Here is a 20000-nt window from a genome sequence, read left to right as displayed (position 1 = left end):
TGGATGTCTGCATGGTTTGAGACATTATTGGAAATGATATTTGCAAAATATGTAACTATACAGTCAAGGTTCTCTCTACGGATATAGAAGAATATGTAGCGCCTCCGCACGCTTCTCAACATTGAGAAGATTGAACCGGCAGCTAGCAGCAAACCATGCTAACGGCAACAGTTGTGACAGAGCTAACAGTGTTTACCTGGTGGGTAACTTGAGGGTGTGCACTACGCTTCTGCAACAAACAGAACACAATTTGTCTGTATTTACAACAACCTCTTTGTGTGATCATGGCAGCCATGATTATTGTCCTATTGTCCATGTAAAAGACTGTTTTGGTTGTCAGCAGCCATGTGTATCTTATAAATGTGACTAAGCAGCCATGACTAATCTTCAATCTTCAATTCCCTGGTTACATATAATATACATACTCATATAAAAACAATCAAAACACACACGGTGCAGTCGTTTACTTAAACATGTAAATACCTAGACTAGACTCTTCATTTGTGTGTGCCAGCTCAACAATTACATTTCTTAATCACCAAAAGTGGACCACAATCTGCTTCAAAACCGCTGGATTAAAATACAAATCCACATTATGGAATCTCAAACAACAGCAACAAGGCATGCGTTGGGAAGCCTATTTTGCATGTAAGCAACTCCAAAGTAACAATTCCCACGTGTAGTTGACCTTTGAAGAAAACAAGTGCAGATACAGCAAAAACGCAAATTAAGAACTTCACTGGTCAAGAGCAACATGAGGGGCTTACCAAGTAAAATGAGATGTACAGTAGGCAGTGAAGTGTTGAAGAGGGCAGGCACTGTGGCTGTGCACTTGCATGGTAACAAGGCAAACTTTGGTATCACTCCAGAGCCAATTTATTGACCACTCTAGACAGATCAATATATAGATAGATATAGTAAGATATATATATATATATATATATATATATATATATATATATATATATATATATATATATATATATATATAATGCGGAGGTGCACGACTATGGTGGATTATTTCACAAAAACCCTGTGTCCCCGAGATACATTAGTGGGGAATTGACAATGTTTATGGTCAGTTGTCAACACCAGTATCAAATACAAAAATTGCACAGGCCTGTTCCAAATTTAAGGATATGATAAGTAGGTTTTGACAAAAGGTGTTCCTTAGTGAGAGCCAGAGAAAAGGTAAGGACCTGGGAGTTGATACCGCAAGAGAGGCAGAAAGGAATTGAAATAGGAGGAGAAACCTGCTATCTTTAAAATCCATGGCACTATTGGCCACAAGCCTTCCCACACACACAGACACACACAAACACTGTGAACATCCTAAATCGTTTAGTGGCTAAATGAGGCCCTGCTGACTACAGCACTGCCACTATGCTGTGTGTGAGTTTGTGTGAGTGTGTTAGAGCATGAAAGAAAAGTTTGTGTGTGTGTGTGTGTGTGTTTGTGTGTTGTACTCTGAATGTGTATGCATGCATATGAGCGTGTCTGGATGGTTGTGGTGTGCAGTGCATTGTGTGTGTGTTGCAGTGTCAGCAGACTAATAGGGGAAGAAGCCATCATGGTAAACACTTTTTAAACCAATCACATTGCAGTTAACTAAAGTACACCTGACACAAGCCTTCTGCTGGGAATTAGGGAATCATGTGTTGGAAATATACACAAGGATATTAATTCAACTAAATAAAAAAATTCTAAAATAATATTTAAAAAAACATGTTCACACACTGAAGAGACAAATACATATAGCATGATTTTTGATCGACATATTCTTATGAAGGAAAACATGTCAAATAAGGCGAATAATCAACAAAACTATAAAACATGGACATGTGTTATTCAAATTATTTCCACAGTGGAGGTGTCGTGAAGCAGCTGTTAAGATGTGACGTCTTTGAAGTGCTGATAACTGATTGTTATTTGGTAAAACTTGTGGTATTGTGTGTCTTAATCCAAATTTGCACTTTTTTGTCATCATATTGAGAAAAATCTCCATTACTATTTCAACAAAGCGGGCCAACAGCACCAATTTTTCATTTTTTTTTAAATGTTTTACCATAAAATGCTGATAAATAAGTTCTGTAACTTTGTCTATGGGGATCAATAACTTAAGGTATGCCACTAAATTGTAAATGGCAGAAGGTCTGACACTCTGGTGAATTGTTATTGTTGTGGCTCATGTTGTTTCTCTAGTGTAATAATACAAAAAACATTGTATGCAATATTGTATCACTCACTAAAACTGAAACAGATCACCTACCCTGTACTTTTTGAAGAATGACATGCCTTTCCTCCTGTGTGGCTATGTGAAACTGTAGTACATCATTTCTTGTAGCTATGTTAGGAAAATCTGAAGTATTTGCGGTGGTGTAGAGTTAAATAAATAACCATAAATTTGCTGCTCACAAAACCAAGCGCTGATGCTGTGTAAGTTTGCAGCACTGATGCTTACAACCGCCAGTACTTGATTTTTGATAAATAAATAATGTGTTGAATCTGCAGATCTTTATGGTGTTTGTCAGCCTGGTGATCCAATGTCTGGATAAATCAGTGCAGTTACGCTTCAGTTGTGTTCAGTTCCAGCTGGATAAATAGAACAAAAGGTTATTTAGCACATTATTATCGTGTAAAAGTGTGTCTTTACCTATTGTAAATACGTTGAGAAATGATACCAAATGCTCTGATGTTCAATCAAAAGGCTTTGCTTGCCAAGAAAGGTTGATTAAAAAAATAATAGCTGTGTTCAATATTAAAAAGGTTTAACAAAAGTATTTCGCCTGCCACATGTTGCTCATAAAAAAATGTAATTGGTTTTCTCTCAAGTCTCCCTTCACTATTTTTTGCTTGAAAATGTGCCTGTAATGCTGTACCCTCTCACTGAATACACACACAAAGGAGAAGCAGCTGTGGGCAGACTTTAAATTGGCATTTAAATGGAAATGACACCATAAGCTGCGATGCAATGCTATTGTGTTACCCCATTGAGTAGCAGTTTAGACCATTACTATCGCTGCCTTGAGGTCATGGAAGCTACTCTGCATATAAATAATTATGTAGAATTTTATGACAAATTTAACCTGGAAAACACTAAAGGTCACGGAGAGGAGGGTTTCACACAAAATAACACATCTGTGTGTGCTGCAGAGCACGGAAAAGAGAGAGAGAGAGAGTGAGAGAGAAAGGGGAAAAGCAAGGTGAAGAGTGCAGTCGTATCCGGCTTGTTGTGAAAACGTTAGCAATGCAGTGTGCTTGTAGATGAGCTGCAACAGCAACCTCGTATGTCATTGTTAAGCAAAGTTTAGACAGCACCCATCATCAGCATCAATGTAATGAGAGGAGAGGAGAGGTACAGTATGTGCAGAGCAAGGAGTGAGGACAAGACAGTCAGGGAAAAGAGGGGACAGAGTAGGGAGGGGAGGAGAGAGGTAGCAAGAATTGAGCAGGTCTGCAGAGAGGAGATAAGAGTACTTCAAGTGTCACTACAAGGCTGGTACATTGATCTGAGAGAGGGAGAGAAAGAGAGGTGTGGAGAGAGAGAGAGAGAGAGCGAGAGAGAGCTTCATTACGGTGAACGCTGAGTTTTGAATATTATTTGAAATAATGCAGTGTTATTATGTTGTAAACAACTGAAATGTGGTAACGCCCTGCCACGTTAAAAAAAACAGTTCTTTCTGGTTCTTCTTTCTGGAAGTTTGCAAGTCAACAGTCATGAGAAAAAGTAACTCTTTATAAAATTCAATCACAAATATTTTGTTCAGTGCTAAATACTGATGAATTAGTTTTTCCCTCTTAATAAAATGCTGAAGCGGTTTTGGTGCTATTCCAATGAAAAACTAGTTTACCTATAAAATCTAAATGAATGACTGGCAATTGCATAAATGCATTATTCAAAACATACCGCAGATTGAGAACGACATTAAAAGCTATATAGCTTTCGATTCATCTTCATTAAAATAACTATATTTTAACGGTGTAAACACCAACCATGCCAAGTCTTTATCTTTTATAGTAAATATTTAAACATAGTTTGAATACTTTGGTAGCATATCATTTTGTGTTTCAGTAACTGGATTCTAGGATATTAACACATACCTATTACAGAATTAAGTCCCCCTACTTCTACAGAGTGGAATTAGCAGTATGAACAAAAAAGGATCTGCATATTTGTGTGTATGTGTGCACGTACACGTGTGTGGTGAGAGGTAGGGCAGCGTATTAAATTACTAAATCTGTCTTTTTTTGCACTGGTGGGAACATATGGTCCTAGATTATCTTACTCTCCACCCAGGGAGGTATGGTGCAGTCTGTGTGTGTATATGTGTGTGTGTGCACGCACGCCTAGGTATGTTTGGCGGTTCCCGTCTGTGTATGTCTCCAGTTGCTTGGATCAGCAGAGCTTTACATCCACAGGGAGCCATTAGCAAGCTAATAACGAGACCAGAGAGAAGCTGAACGAGGTGTGTGTATGTGTGTGAAAGAAACCGACAGGTGGAGGGAGAGGGAGGGCGAGGGGAGAAGGGAAACACACTTGCTTCAGTCATAGACATAAACGTCACGAGGAGAGCATTTTTCTACTTTGTTTTATCCCCATTAGGAGTCATTTGAGACGTTGTTATGAAGGAAAACCACATTGAGAGCCAGGAAAAAAATCTGCTGTACTTCTCTGTGATGATTCAATTGGAGTTGTATGAATGCATTAAAAGGACTTCCTTTTTCAATAATTTTCTCATGTGATACTCAAAACTTCTGTAAAAGTAGGAATTTATTAATTAAGGAACAAGGTTGTTACTTTTTCGATGCATTTTACCCACCTTTTTAGGGAGCACTTTTTCAGTGTTTAATACTTTATAAGAAACTTGCCTGCGAGACCTGGAACTTGCTTTTATTTACGTTAATGTATTCTTCTTGAGATGCAAAGTCAATCATTAATCTTCACAGAAAGGTGTTACTTCAAAGTTTTGTTAGAACACATCCGTTACTTGACATGAAAAGACACAAACAGCAAACTTCCTGATAATGCATTGCAGCACATTGAAACTAATCAACCAACTAAGTGCTCCTGTGTGCCTTCATATTAAATATGTTATGGCAATACATTGGCTGCATCTCAGAAACTGCAAGAAACACAATAAAGCATAAGATATGGGTGGACTCATAACAAGATGAATATCAAATATATATAAACGTATTGCAACAGGACGGTACAGATGACACAGAAGTTAGGGCAGTGCAGCAATCACAGGCAGTCAGTTCTGCAGGTTTGAAAGATGTTTAAGTAAACAAACACAAAAGAACAGAAAACATAGCTCAGAGAGTCTTCTCTCTCAGAAGAGAGAAGCCTCTCTTCTCCTCTTGTTGCATGTCTCTCTGCTATATTCCCCTCCTTGGCTTTTGCTCCCCTCCTTGATGAGGAGATCAGGATCAGGTGTGTCTCTTCCCACACCTGCTCTCAATGCTCCCCTGACGAGGAGTGGGTGGAGCCTTCTGGCTTGAATGTAGATGTCAGCTTCTACCCTTCCCTCAGGCCCTTACAGTATGTAATGTTAAAAAATAGTCACATGGAAGACATGTGGCTAAAAAACATTTTTTAGCATTTTCCTTAACTTTGGCCATTGATGAAAGTGTGATTTTTCACACAATCTAACATTTCCCAAACTGTACTGTTACTTGTCCAAAGTATGTCTGTATGTTGGGGCAGTTTTCCTTATTATACTAAATACAGTGTTTTGGCAAAAAACAGTTGAGCTAACGAGCATATCATTAGTTCAAAGCTAGTTTGGGCTTGTTATGTTTTGTAAAGCACATTAGAAAAATACTTTCTTTTACAATGTGCTGATGAATAGATGTGCCTTGAACTAATTAGCTGAATTGACAGAAATAAGGACCAGGTGCTTCACATACAAAGTTGTTTATTAAACTGGTGTCAAGAGTTTTTGTGATTAAGGGGAAATTCACAACACTGAGGAAAATCAACTAGCTACCATTTTGACAAGTTGACTAACAACAGATGGATTTTAAAGCATAATTATACAGCCACTTTGCCTCTTGCTTTTCCAACTGCAACCCTTGATTGATGATACTAATGAGGTAAGGTCATCCTGTCTGACCTGTCTTGGTTTTTCTCATTTCTGGTTGCTCTTGAAGAAAAATATTTGGCCCATGCCCAAGCGCACTTGGCATCACTGTCCCTCTCTCCTACTCTTTTTGTGAGGGTATCTGATGCATCAAATAACATAGACTAAAACTGAGAATATACAGTCGAGAGAGAAAATGATAGAAGGCCCACATGCCATTACTATTTTTAGTATTTTTCTGGATTAGATCATCTCTCAAACTAAATAGTTCCCACCACAAGGTCTGCCTTCTTTCCACAGCTTCCACACACACATCTCGTGGCCTTCTTCAGCAGATGGAGTTGCTCAGTGAATAGATTATCGCTCAACCTTTTTGAAAAAAGCATCATTTTTTCATCAGATGCCGAACCACAGTATTGGCAACCAGACCTATCCTAAGATACACGACGAAAGGAAAATGCCTTAGTTGTACATGGTTAACTTTTTAACTGCAATCATTTTATCCACATCACTAATTCCCTTGATAAAAGAAGAGCTCAGGATTTGCATCAGCCCTTGTTCCACTGTAACAGCTAGAAGAGGTGAAATAAACACAGAGAGAGAGAGAGAGAGAGAGAGAGAGAGAGAGAGAGAGAGAGAGAGAGAGAGAGAGAGAGAGAGAGAGAGAGAGAGAGAGAGAGAATAAAAAGATGCTACATAGAAACTAAAACTGTCATGATGATCACAATACTACCGTGACAATCTCACCATTTCACCAAGCAACAATTACACTGAGCCTTGGGCAAAACACACATACGTATCCACACACACAGTCACATACACAGACAGTAATGCACACTGTCAGAAGCAGTCACTCACACTCTGTCACACACACACACACACACACACACACACACACACACACACACACAAACACAAACAGAGGTGAATTGTGAAAGTCGTAGGAAGTTTATGTGGAAGTCAAACAACCAACTTCAGCAGAGTTGAAAGCACTGATTCTGGCAGAATGTTATTGAAAAAATAGCAAACATCCCCAATAAGTTATGCTGTGGAAATCGTGGGAATTGTACAATCTAAGATCACATGCTTTGCACCAGGTTTAAGTGTTCTGTGTTTTAAAATGAAAATTAAGTTAGCCTTCTTAATTCCTGTCCTGACTTATCGAAAAGGAAAGGTGAGGCTGTGAAGAAACATTAGTAAATCTGCAAATTTATCCAATTTAACATTCATTCCTCGTCAGCCTGTCCAAAGAAATAGGGCAAATATAGTTTTAAACACATTAAAAGCTTAGCTTTATTAAATGTCAGGTCTCTGTCAGGAAAAACATTTTTAATCAATGATTTCATTATTAGGCACAAACTTGATTTTTTGTTTTTAACTGAAACTTGGTTAGACCAAGATAACAGTGCAGCTGTTCTTATTGAAGCAACACCTCCCAACTTCAGTTTCATGAGTGAAACAAGAGCGCATAAGAAAGTAGGTGGAGTTGCTATTTTATTTAATGAGTCTCTTCAATGCAAGCAGATGTCTTTTGGTCATTTTACTTCCTTTTAATATGTGGCCCTCAATTCCAAGTTTTATTCCTCAACATTTACAGACCACCTAAATACTGTGCCACCTTCTTTGATGAGTTTACTGAACTGCTGTCTATAATCTGTATTGATTTTGATTGTGTTGTCATTGTTGGTGATTTTAATATCCATGTTGATAATCCCCAGGACAGAGGGTCTATAAGAGCTCTGTGGTGTCCTTGATAACTATGATCTGACTCAGCATGAAACAGGTCCCACCCACAACAAGGGGCACACTCTAGACCTAATCATCACCAAAGGTCTGAACATTTCCAAGGTTGCTGTGACTGATGTTGCACTACCTGATAATTTCTGTGTTTTCTTTGAGAGTGCAAGACAGGCCTTCTTCTCTGACATCATAACCAAAAACAAAAACAATACACGCGCCTTATTTGCTACCGTCGACAGGCTAACAAACCCTCCGGTGTCGGTAACGGCTATGCTCCAATCCACCTGGGCATGCAATAAATTTGCCTCCTATTTTGCTGATAAAATTCAGAGACTTAGACAAGCAGTCGGTGGCTCCACACCAACCACAGGATATGTGTTGTCCCCATCTTTAAATAGCATCCATTCAAATATCATGACACAATTTCACTCAATTAACCAAAGAAGCCTAGAAGACATTATACAACATTCAAACACATCCTCCTGCTGCTTGGATATTCTACCAACACACCTTTTCAAAAATATTTCACACTGCATGACCGCTGATCTTTTAGAAATTGTAAACACATCCCTTCGCTCAGGTGTCTTCCCACAATCCCTAAAAACTGCAGTTATTAAACCACTTCTAAAGAAGGCTAGTTTAGACTCCGAAATATTGAAAAACTATAGGCCAATATCAAACCTCCCATTCTTAAGTAAAATAATGGAAAAAAGTGGTTTTTCAACAGCTGAACAACTTCTTGGCCGAACATAACTGTTTCGATGTCTTCCAGTCCGGCTTTCGTCAGCACCACAGTACTGAAACTGCTCTTGTTAAGGTTTTCAACGACATCCACTTAAACACAGACAGTGGCAGAACATTAGTCTTAGTATTACTGGATCTCAGTGCTGCATTCGACACGGTTGATCATGACATGCTACTAGACAGACTGAAAGTCTGGGTAGGACTTTCTGGCGCAGCACTTAACTGGTTTGAATCCTACTTGAAGGACCGACAATACTTTGTGTCGGTAGCTAATTACACATCAGAGCTGACTAGGATGACATGTGGTGTTCCCCAAGGTTCAATACTGGGGCCTCTTCTGTTCAACATCTACATGCTTCCACTGGCTCAGATTATGAAAAACAACAAAGTGTGTTATTATAATTATGCAGATGACACACAACTCTACATAACTATATCACCAGGGGACTATAGTCCCATACAAGGGCTGGCTAAATGCATTGAAGAAATCAATAACTGGATGTGCCAGAATTTTCTTCAATTAAATCAAGATAAAACAGAAGTAATTGTTTTTGGTCCCAAGGACGAACGATTGAAAGTCAGCGCTCAGCTTCAATCACTAATGTTAAAAACCTCAAACCAAGCTAGAAATCTAGGTGTAGTTATGGATTCAGACCTCAACCTGAACAGCCATATCAAGACAAATACAAAATCAGCCTATTATCACCTGAAGAATATATCAAGGGTTAGAGGACTTATGTCTCAACAGGATTTGGAGAAACTTGTCCATGCATTTATCTTCAGTAGACTTGACTACTGTAACGGTGTGTTCACAGGCCTCTGTAAAAAGTCAATCAGAAAGCTGCAGCTGATTCAGAACGCTGCAGCTCGAGTCCTCACTAAGACCAGGAAAGTGGATCACATCACTCCAGTTCTGAGGTCTTTGCACTGGCTCCCTGTCAAACAAAGAATTGACATTAAAATCCTGCTGCTGGTTTATAAAGCACTGAATGGTTTAGGGCCTGAGTATGTTTGTGATCTGCTGCTACCTTATGAACCATCCCGGCCACTCAGGTCGTCTGGGACGAGTCTACTTTCTGTTCCAAGAGTCAGAACTAAACATGGAGAAGCAGCGTTCAGCGTTTCTGCTCCATATATCTGGAACAAGGTCCCTGAAAGCTGCTGAGACCCTCAGCTCCTTTAAGTCCATATTGAAGACTTTTCTGTTTGCTGCTGCCTTTAACTGAACCAGATTCAATTACTGCATCTCACTACTGCATTTTATTTCTTAAACTGCACTGCAACTTTTATTTTTTATTTTGCTTTTTGACTGTTTTAATGTTTTCTTTACGGTTTTTAAATCTGCATTATGTTTTGATGCTTTCAATGGTTTTATGTGAAGCACTTTGAATCGCCTTGTTGTTGAAATGTGCTATACAAATAAACTTGCCTTGCCTTGTTTATACTAACAATACCATAGTGTCAACTTCATACTGTGAACCACATTAAAAATGTAATCTTCGGCATCACTACTATTGCCAAAAATGATAAAATAGTATAAATGTTCAAGATATCAAATTATGAAAGACATTATGTAGCAGTAAGGAAATATCCTCACAGATCAGGAAGAAAACAACATATATTCTACATAAATGAAAGGTTTGTCTACTTGTTCATTATTTCATTCTTTATTATGATAAACTATAACATGTGTTATGTATTGTAATATACTATTAATAAGAAGATTATACCTGTAAGTACATGTACATTAAAACACATGTAAGCATGTGCAAGTTTTGACAATGCAACATTTTCTAACCTGACTCCCTAGCTAGCACTTATACCGTGTTTTTAGCAACAAACACTAGGACAGCGAGGTGAAGTTTAAAACAAGCTTCCAGAGTTCCCCAGTGATGGAGCCCAATCAGCTATAACTAAAGGGGCGTTGATGCTCAAAGTGAAGTGAATTTCAGTCAGGCTTCAATTGTGAAAACATAAAGTGATTTGCAGTCTGTTTAATCCAGCACAAATAGCCAATGCAGCAAAAGTACACACATTAGCCTGTAGCTAGCTGACAATGCATACCTGTGTGTGTGTGTGTGTGTGTGTGTGTGTGTGTGTGTGTGTGTGTGTGTGTGTGTGCGTGTGTGTGTGTGTGTGTGTGTGTGTGTGTGTCTGTGACAGCATTGAGTTGCACTCAAAACTTACAGATAGTCTGCTTGTTTGTCTTATTTATCTCCGGTTTTATATTCGTGGAGGGGAGTCCGACATCTTCAGGATTCACACGCATGTTTCTCTGCCTCAATCCTTGACGGTTTGTGCCTACTCGTGTATTTCCGCTGAATTGTGCCATAGAATTCGCTGCACGTTTTGTCTGAACACACCGAAAGGGTTATGTAAGGAAACTAAGCTAAATTCTGCCTCAGCATGGCATTTGTTTGTGACAGACTATGACTGCAGTGCTACTGCTCACTAGAGGTAAAACATGTATGTGTTGACTGATCAGACTGCAGCAGAATTAGTAGTACAAGCTCAACCAATAATGCGCACACCCTTGTGAACACACAAAAACATGCCGCCAAGCGGCAGCAGCCTAAGTCTTGTTATGCTGACTGTACAGAGTCAGAGACACGCACAAACAAACAACCACACACACACACACACACACACACACACACACACTCTCTTTTCATTTCCGTTTCTCAGCCAGTCTAATTTCGAATTGTGTCATAGCACATTATTACTTTTTCAATTCCAGCAATAACCCCCTACTTCCTCTTCTTCTAGCTCTTCCACCTTCCCCTCTGTTCTTCCCTTTGTGGCACATCTCTCTCTCTCTCTCTCTCTTTTTCCCTCTCTCTCTCTCCTCCAAATGGTCTTATTGTGACTTGAAGATTGACTTGAAGCACCGCATAGAACATACACAAATATGCTCTGGGTCAATCACATTTTCTCAGAATTTCCCATATTTTCAGCTCCCTTCCTTGCATCATTGATGCTCTATCTCAGTTTATCTCTGCCTTGCTCTCTTTCACTCGGGTCATCCCCACCCCACTCGCAGACACATTCACCCAAACCATGAATATTCATAAGAATATCTGAGAGATCATGATGAAATGTCCTCAGGGCCAACTATGCTCATGTGTATGTGTTTGTATTTGTGTGAATATGGATGACTTGAATGCTGAAAGTGTTTCTGTCCGTTAAATAATTTTGCACCAACTGAGTAGAAGCACACATACTGACATTCACACATAAACAAAGAATCTCACCAAAACACATACTACTATACCTTTTACTCTTTTGCAACAACATTTGTGTGGCTACTGTGGCTGCGCAGTTTGTTTTTCCATTATATTTAGCTCGCGGTACTATATAACACAGTCTGGTTATAATAGAAATGTGCTGAAACAGCACCCATCTGACGCGAGCCTAATTTCAAATGGTGTTTTTAAGATTGGTTCTGCTGTTGCTACCATTACACCTCAAGTCAAGTCTATTTTATTTGTTTACCTCAAAATCCCACACAGTTCCTCAATGGATCTGTACCATTTAATTTATCTGTCTACTAAATGAACAATACTAAACTCTGCCTGCCTCTCTCTACTCTAGCTTCTTGTGCTAAATTGAACAACTTCTGAGAAGTGACATCTTTTCTCACATGGGTGATATTTGCATTCAGAGCTTTCTGACAGAAAGGGTTCGTTTGAACTAAAACTATGATATTTTCCTAAAATCTAGCAAAGTAGGTCTGTTGCCTAAATCTAAGGAGATTTTTTTTTTACCAGAATGGGCTTTTTGGCACAAAGCCCTGAGGGCAAACTTCTCCCAAAAAAATGCACTCACAGCTATGATTTCATAAAGTATTTCAGAATTTCTGTAGTGATACCTATATTTTTCTCAGGATTGATGGACGACGGACGCGAGGTGGAGTCCATTAATTCAGACTTCAAATGGCATTATTGCGCTTACATCAAGGTCACATGCCAAAACAAAACCATAAATACCACTAATGTATACTGTATGTGCATACATTTTGCAATCAAACATTTTTCACAAGCACTTAAGAATTTCCCCAACTAGTGATATGCCATGTGTGCAATCAGCTACAGCCTCAAGTAGCGAGTTGAATAGTAATTAGAATGTGAGCTAATCGCTGACTAATACAAATCATCACTTCTAGGTACTTATTGCTAATTGTGTGTTACAGTTTTTCAGAGGATCATCAAATATATAAAAAGCACACAGTATAACTTTTTAAATAAATGGGTAGTTGGAGTGACCTAGGACCTCAACAAAGTGTCATCAGGTGAGTATGCGTTTCAATTTTGGTGTCTCACATATATATCAGACGTTATCTACAAAGTTTATAAAAAACAAAGCAAAACCTGCCCAATGTAATGGAATCCAACACAATCCAATAAATACGTAATTTTTTTTAGACCATGTCAAAGTGGTGTTTTCTCATCTCTATGGTAATACTGTGAATTAAACCGTAGTTTTATTGATACATTAGATTGCATTATATTGTAATTTGCGGTTTATAGTCTGTTCCCGCATTCATGGATATAGTACCTCCAACTAAAAGGCAGGGAATAATGAAACTGTATTATTCTTATTTACACCTACAGATACTGTATATTCCCATGAGTATATGTGGGAGAGAAACCCAAACAGAGACAACATTTCTACAAAGAAGCGTAGTGTACTGAACCAGGATATTCTTGACGAGAATATACACTCAACACAGTGTGCACCTGTATTCTATTGCCAAATGTCAAAACACAATGTGGTCAATTGATAGCATACTTTGATCAAAAAGGTGAATGGTAAATGTGAATACAGCGTTGAAAGGAGCAGCAGTTTACCATTTTCAGTGAGAAAAATTATATTTATTTATAAGAATTATATTCTCATCGAGTCTATTCACGATGAATGTGTCATAATTTAAGCTAAGTAAGTGTACGTAACAGTATTTATTAGTTCGTCAATAGGTAACTATGTATACATGTATGTAATTGCAAGAATAAAGAGAAAGATTGAACATGCATGCAAAGAGAGAGAGAGAGAGAGAGAGAGAGAAAGAGAGAGAGCGCACATTCCCCGTGATACTGCTAAAAGCACTGCATTTCAATTCATTTGATTGCATGTCTGAATAATTGATAGAAAGCTATTACGGCTGGTATGAATGCCTCTAGGTGTCGCCGCACACACATACACACACGCACACACACACGCACAGGAACATGCATGTGTATAACTCTTAGTGTGCATGGTGCGTGGTTGTGGGGAATGTGAATAGTTGTGTACGTGTGTGTCGCTGAGTCGGCGTGAACGCATTAGTAGCTTAGCTCCTCTTAGCCTTCCTGACAGAGTGACAGAGACATTGCTAATCCAGCGGTGACAAGTTGCCATTTCCCCCCACTTCCCTCCCTCTTCTCTCCTCCTCTCGTTTCTTCACTAGATCCAAATTACAGTTCATTAAACAGTGAGGTATGTCGTGCAACGATTCAGCACGCATGTATTCGACTGGTTTTGGTCGGCGATGGTGTCCACGAAAAGGCACGGCTGATGGGAAAAGTGCAAACGCAATATACATACTTGTCATAAAATATGAGAACCCTTAGATTCACAGTGAGGCAAGTTAACGTCTATTTTGTCTCGTGACAAAATCATAATGTTTGGTGACTGCTATGAATGTAATCCTTTAGTTGTTGCCCATACACTGGATTTCAACACATTGTCATCAGAGACTTCTGAGTTTCATGCATTACAATTTGAGAATGATCCCAACCAAAGTGTCATGTGACTTGTCTCTGGTCATCATAGACATATATAAATCAGGGCTGTCAAAGAATATTCTACATTTTAATATATATAAAAACGATTATGGAATATGAAAATGATTAGATTTTTTTTTTAAAGCAGCACTACCGCAGCTGTCTGCTTTGTGCGCACTGAAGTTAAGTTAAAGCATTAGCTATGCTATGTCATGAAAACAAAGCACGTACCTATCAGTTAAACACATTGTGGTATATTGCTCAAACGCGTGCAATAATGAAGCATCGTGTCCTACTGTTTCTATTGTGTGTATTTTTTGCCGTGGATTGTGTGGAAAAATACATCCATTTGTTTAGAACACTGTCATTTTAATTCTATTTCACTAAATACCATCTTGTTTGGATGATCTCGCTCGGTGATTAAGTTGATTGCATGATTGCAGGGAGAGAGATTGACTGCTGCGTAAGCACGATTTACTTTTAACAAGAGAGAGAGAGAGAGTGGAGGAGCACTGGGCTGTCAATTCATAAGCTTGTCTCAACAGTAACGGTATTTTCAAGGCAAATTAGAGACAATCAAGTCAGGCAGGAGACTTTATCTCTCCAACTCCCGTCTTGCCAAAATAGTTTTTTAGATTTCTCTCAATAGAGAAATGCATTTGCAGTTCAATCAAATGAGGCAGTGAATTAATCTACGTTTTAAACCGTTGGTACAGATTATTCACAGCTGGAAACTGTTCTGTTTCTATAACCAACATGAAATGCTGGGCGAGCCAATCACAATGTCAATGGCCTCTTGAGATTGTTCCAGACTTGACAAATGCTCACGTAATAAGTGTTGTCTGAAAGGTTTTATTTCATTTTTTTCACTGTGCATTTAAATGTAAATTCTAATAATAAACAATAAAAGGTAAGAAAATGCATGTTCTCCCTATCATTAAGGACAGGCAACTTGTACAAGTGGGTGGACCCAGGCACGTTGGGCCCACCCTCAACGCTTGAGGACCTAACAGACACATCTGTGCATTGCTTACTGCATATAATAAAGTAGACAATGTTAGCTATGGTGAACCAGGTGTTGCCTCAGCGTATTGCCAGTGATAAAAAATATGTTGTTATCAGAGGTGTCAAGTAACGAAGTAGAAATACTTCGTTACCTTACTTAAGTAGACATTTTGGGTATCTATACTTTACTGGAGTATTTATTTTTCAGACGACTTTTTACTTCTACTCCTTACATTTTCACGCAAATATCTGTACTTTCTACTCCCTACATTTAAAAAATAGCCTCGTTACTATTTCATTTCGGTTTGTTTTCACTCCGGCTTGTCATCGTTCAAAAACACACACACAAAAAACCTCTCCGCTCCGTTGCCCACTGATACGTGCTCAGCGCACACAAGTGAGCGCTGAGCACACACAGCAGCGGACAGAGAGCGTCGAAAAATATGTCGCGTGAAAAGTAGACCGCTATATCTGCGTTTTAAACGCTCCCAGGGTGAAGATGCAACAGCAGCTCTCCTGTGAGGAGCAGCGGAGTTGCTCCTCGCACCGGAGCAGCTCTCTGAACCCGGAGCAGCTCTCCTGCTCCAGGTGAAACGAGCCAAAGTGCTTGTGTCTTCTACCAACAATGAGCTGCTGGCTTCACACATTACAAAAGTACAAAGTACACGGATATAAAACTAAGTCATTAATAAATACATGGACAAATGCCACGGTAAATGGTTACGGTACGCCGTTAACAGGTTGTCTTTATTGGCCTCACGACCTTGGTGGAACTTCTTGCTATTTTCATGAATTAATCACACTCTTTGTTCCGTTCAGATTTTTCTTCATTTGTGTTTAAGTGGGTGGTATTCTTAAAAAATACAGAAAGCCTATGTGGGAAGTGTTGCACAGAAATGCCAACCTATTGATCTTCATCGAGTTGATGAAACCCCTACTGGTTTCCACTAGTTCTGTAACCTCTGCCTTCCTGTTTCTTGACATCCACGTATCTGAACCATTTAAAACAGCACATCTTCTCTACCACGTCCCTCCATTTACATACTGACTACAGGAATTTCTAAAGAAAACCTTCACAAACATCTACTACCATGCAGTGGTAAAGCAACAATATAGGAGATGATGTTGGGCTCCTCCAGTTGTCACCTTAATCCTATCCACTGTCCAGTGTGTGTTCACTTGCCTTTGATTCTTTGTATGGATTAGTGGTATCTCTCTTGCTTATCACTCATGTTTGCATCACAGAGGAGTACACATCCCAAGTACTGATAGTCAGGACTGAAGTTCAGTACTATGAATCCACCATCTTTCTCCTGGGAAGGGTCCTAGGTCTGAGAATGGGATGTTGCTATTCTGGACAACTGACTCTGTGTTTCTTATGAGATCTACAACCGAAATGTATTCAGGTGGAGCAGCAAAGTTTAATATCGAAATAATTGTCTTTACAAGTTCAGGTCATTGATGTCACTTGGCAGTCATATGAAAGTTATTGGAGAATAACATCACTGATTATGCCACTTTGATAAACGGAGAAATGTAATTCTCCAGTGTAATTATTTTCTTATGTCTATGAAAAATATGAATGGAAGTGTATTTCAACACATAATCCTACAGTGACCAAGCATCTCAGGGCAGAGACATCAGAAAAGTTGTAAAATAATGTTTTTATTCACCTCAGAATTCCTCAGGCTTTTAAGGTGTGGTGACCTATGAGCACATTGGGATCAGGAGCACATGGTATTAAGGTTGTCAAACGGATTCTTCTTTACATGCGGTTGCAGTGTTAGCCCTGACACCTTAAACCACCAATCAGTTCCAATCTCTCGCATCACAATCCCTCAGATACCGGGGTGCTCATGCAGCTGCCATCTGGCCACGCACCTATTTGGTAACAGCTGTTTTAGAATGCTCCTATTTTTAAAGCACCACCCGGAACATGTGACTAAATAATCCCATCTCCGATCATGTGGCCAGGTGAAGTAAAACAATAAGCTGTCAGCGGCTATTTGATGAAAATATGTAATTAAATGGATAATGGAACTTAAAGGAAATGTTAAAATGTAATACATGACAACTGAATCCGTTCAATAAGATGTCATTTATGTATTATTATTTTGAGATGTTGCTCCTGTTGTTGTCCATTTAATATGGTTTCCTCAATCTTATCTTCAAATAGAGCTGTGAAAGAATGTACTCGTATAGATACAAGTTGCTAGATTTACATCCACCTACACAACATGGTTTAGTGGGCTCCATAATAAGTTATTCCTCAGCATACGTACTGTAGTGTGTCATAGCATACAACACCATAGTACACAGACCAGCAGAACCTACCCTGAAATCCCAAAATAGACTTTAGCATACTGTACATTTACTTGCCTCTCTCCCACACAAATCTTTTGATTATAAAGTATGGCAAAACACCCCCCACTCCCCTCACCACACACACACACACACACACACACACACACACACACACACACGCACACACACACACACACACACACACACACACACACACACGAACGCACAGCCTGTCCGTCGTTCTGTCTCTTTAACTGACATACATAGACCAACATGATATGAAGGGTTTTCTAACAAAGTATGATATAGAGAGCATTACTTTTATAATATAGTGTTGACAAAAAAGTTCACTAATTGCTAGAGCTGTAGCCTATTCCAATTTCAGTTTTTGTAAAAAAAAAATCCATTCAATAAATTTTTACTTTAGAATAAAACTCTTCATACACAGTCATGCGCATACACATACATACTGTATTTGTATATATAAATATATAGTCGTCGATACCTCGACAAATCGGAGCAGGGAAGTCCCAAACGGCGGTGTTCCCAGCATTGGTAATGCAGGTGAGGGTTGCGTGGCCGTCTAGGACGTAACCAGGGACGCAGCTGTACTGCACGCGGTCTCCCACAGCAAAGCGGCCGCCACCACTCAGCACTGCTTTCGGTGGGACACCAGGGTTTCCACAGGATGTGCTGTGGAGTTCTGCAGAGGAAGATAGAAACAATGAGAAAGGAGAAAGGGAGAAGGATTACATTTTTTTTAATTAGTTTCTTGAATTAATTGCACTAAACTGTTTAACTGTGCATTTCGCCCTAACTCGACCGGGACCCGACCGTATAATATACCCAGGTATTGCTCAGTGATGCGTCCGATCGAGAGACTACTCTCAGGCACTTACAGCCCCCAAGTCCACACGCTGTTGGTGCATCTACCATTAAAATACAGTTTCACATAAACTTGCATTGTGATGATGCAATGTCACAGCCTGTTGTAAAATATTACCCACACATATGGGAAGGTCCTTAAGCCTATAGTTCTTTATAATACATATGGCCAAGCATGATGGTGGCTGTAAAAGGATATTTTAACTGCACTCTCAGTTGAATCAAACTAAGCTACACCCCAGAGAAAGGGAGGGAGACAATATCACAGTGTTTTATGGTTAATCACATTATTCTCTATAGATACATTTACAGGTCTGTACCTAAGACATATGCACAAGTATACATATAAACATCCGCACATACAAACACACCTACACACACACACTCAGGAGAAAGACAGAGAGAGACAGAGAGAGAGGCATAGAAGGGGTATTACAAGCCATAAACCAGGAAGTAGATGGGAGAACAGGGACCAACTACGGTCTTATTGTTTGAACTTGATTGATACAACTATGAAACTGTTCAGACAGATAGGGGGTTAGGGAGGAGGGAGAAGGAGACAGACAGATAGGGGGTTAGGGAGGAGGGAGAAGGAGACAGACATATAGGAGGTGAGGGAGGAGGGAGAAGGAGACAGACAGATAGGGGGTGAGGGAGGAGGGATGCAGGAGCACAGGGAGACAGAACCAACTGACTGCTGGTCGTCCAGCTCAAGCTTTTTCATTGGAGCTTGCATTCTTCTCATATTTAATGCCATGAGGAAATGATTCAGCTAATGGTAACAGCAGGTGCCACCCACTTATCCCATGGGCTGCATGCCTCTGTTTTAGATGCTGGAATAAATGAGTTGTGCTGCCAGACAAACTTCACAGCTGGTAGAGTTTTGCTCGAGGTGGGAGGAGACGGCGTCTTTACGGACTCTTCACCTTTATTAGAGCATGCTGCCATGTTGATATTTGACCTGTGTCTGAAACGGTCTGAAGAGAACCGGTATGTTTAGTATGAACCCTTTTTTGTTTTTTAAAAGGATTGTTTATAAAACTATTTTTTAGGGTTACAAGTGTGAATGATTTTTTTTGTCTCCTTGTTATCGGATTAATTATCTGATTTAATTGATACAAATTTAGGATAGGGATAAATAAGCATTGTGCTTCTACCTATACCTGTTCAGTCTTTCTGTTTTGTATATTAGATTGTGGCTTTACTTATTGTATTGTAATGATTGACTGAATAAAACACATACTACATACTACTGCTACAACTAAAGTACCATACCGTAATTATCTAAGTTAAGTGATAATCGATTTGTATTTATAAAAAACGTCCTAAACCATGAATTCAAATGAATAAATCAGATTGATTTATTGCCCATCTCTAGAGACAGGCAGGGAAGGAGGATGCCCAACATGATAGATAGAAGTATGAAACTACTCAGGCAGAGGGAGGGAGGAACGGAGAGTTAAAAGGAGATGGGACAAGA

General features: G+C 39.3%; 1 protein-coding gene across 1 annotated transcript in view; it reads right to left on the bottom strand.

Annotated features, from left to right (window-relative positions):
• The window catches only part of csmd3b (CUB and Sushi multiple domains 3b), a gene marked incomplete at both ends in the record, with an annotated part of 320436 nt that overhangs the window by 176583 nt on the left and 123853 nt on the right, over nt 1-20000 (bottom strand). The window contains one exon of the mRNA XM_079231867.1: nt 18141-18338. Within this exon, the coding sequence (XP_079087993.1) occupies nt 18141-18338 (198 nt within the window). The remainder of the gene's footprint in view (nt 1-18140; nt 18339-20000) is intronic.

This window comes from Taurulus bubalis (assembly GCF_910589615.1).
Source record: "Taurulus bubalis genome assembly, chromosome: 16".
Taxonomy (NCBI): Eukaryota; Metazoa; Chordata; class Actinopteri; order Perciformes; family Cottidae; genus Taurulus; species Taurulus bubalis.
Note: the sequence above shows the minus strand (reverse complement) of the source record. Positions and strands in the feature narration are given on the sequence as shown.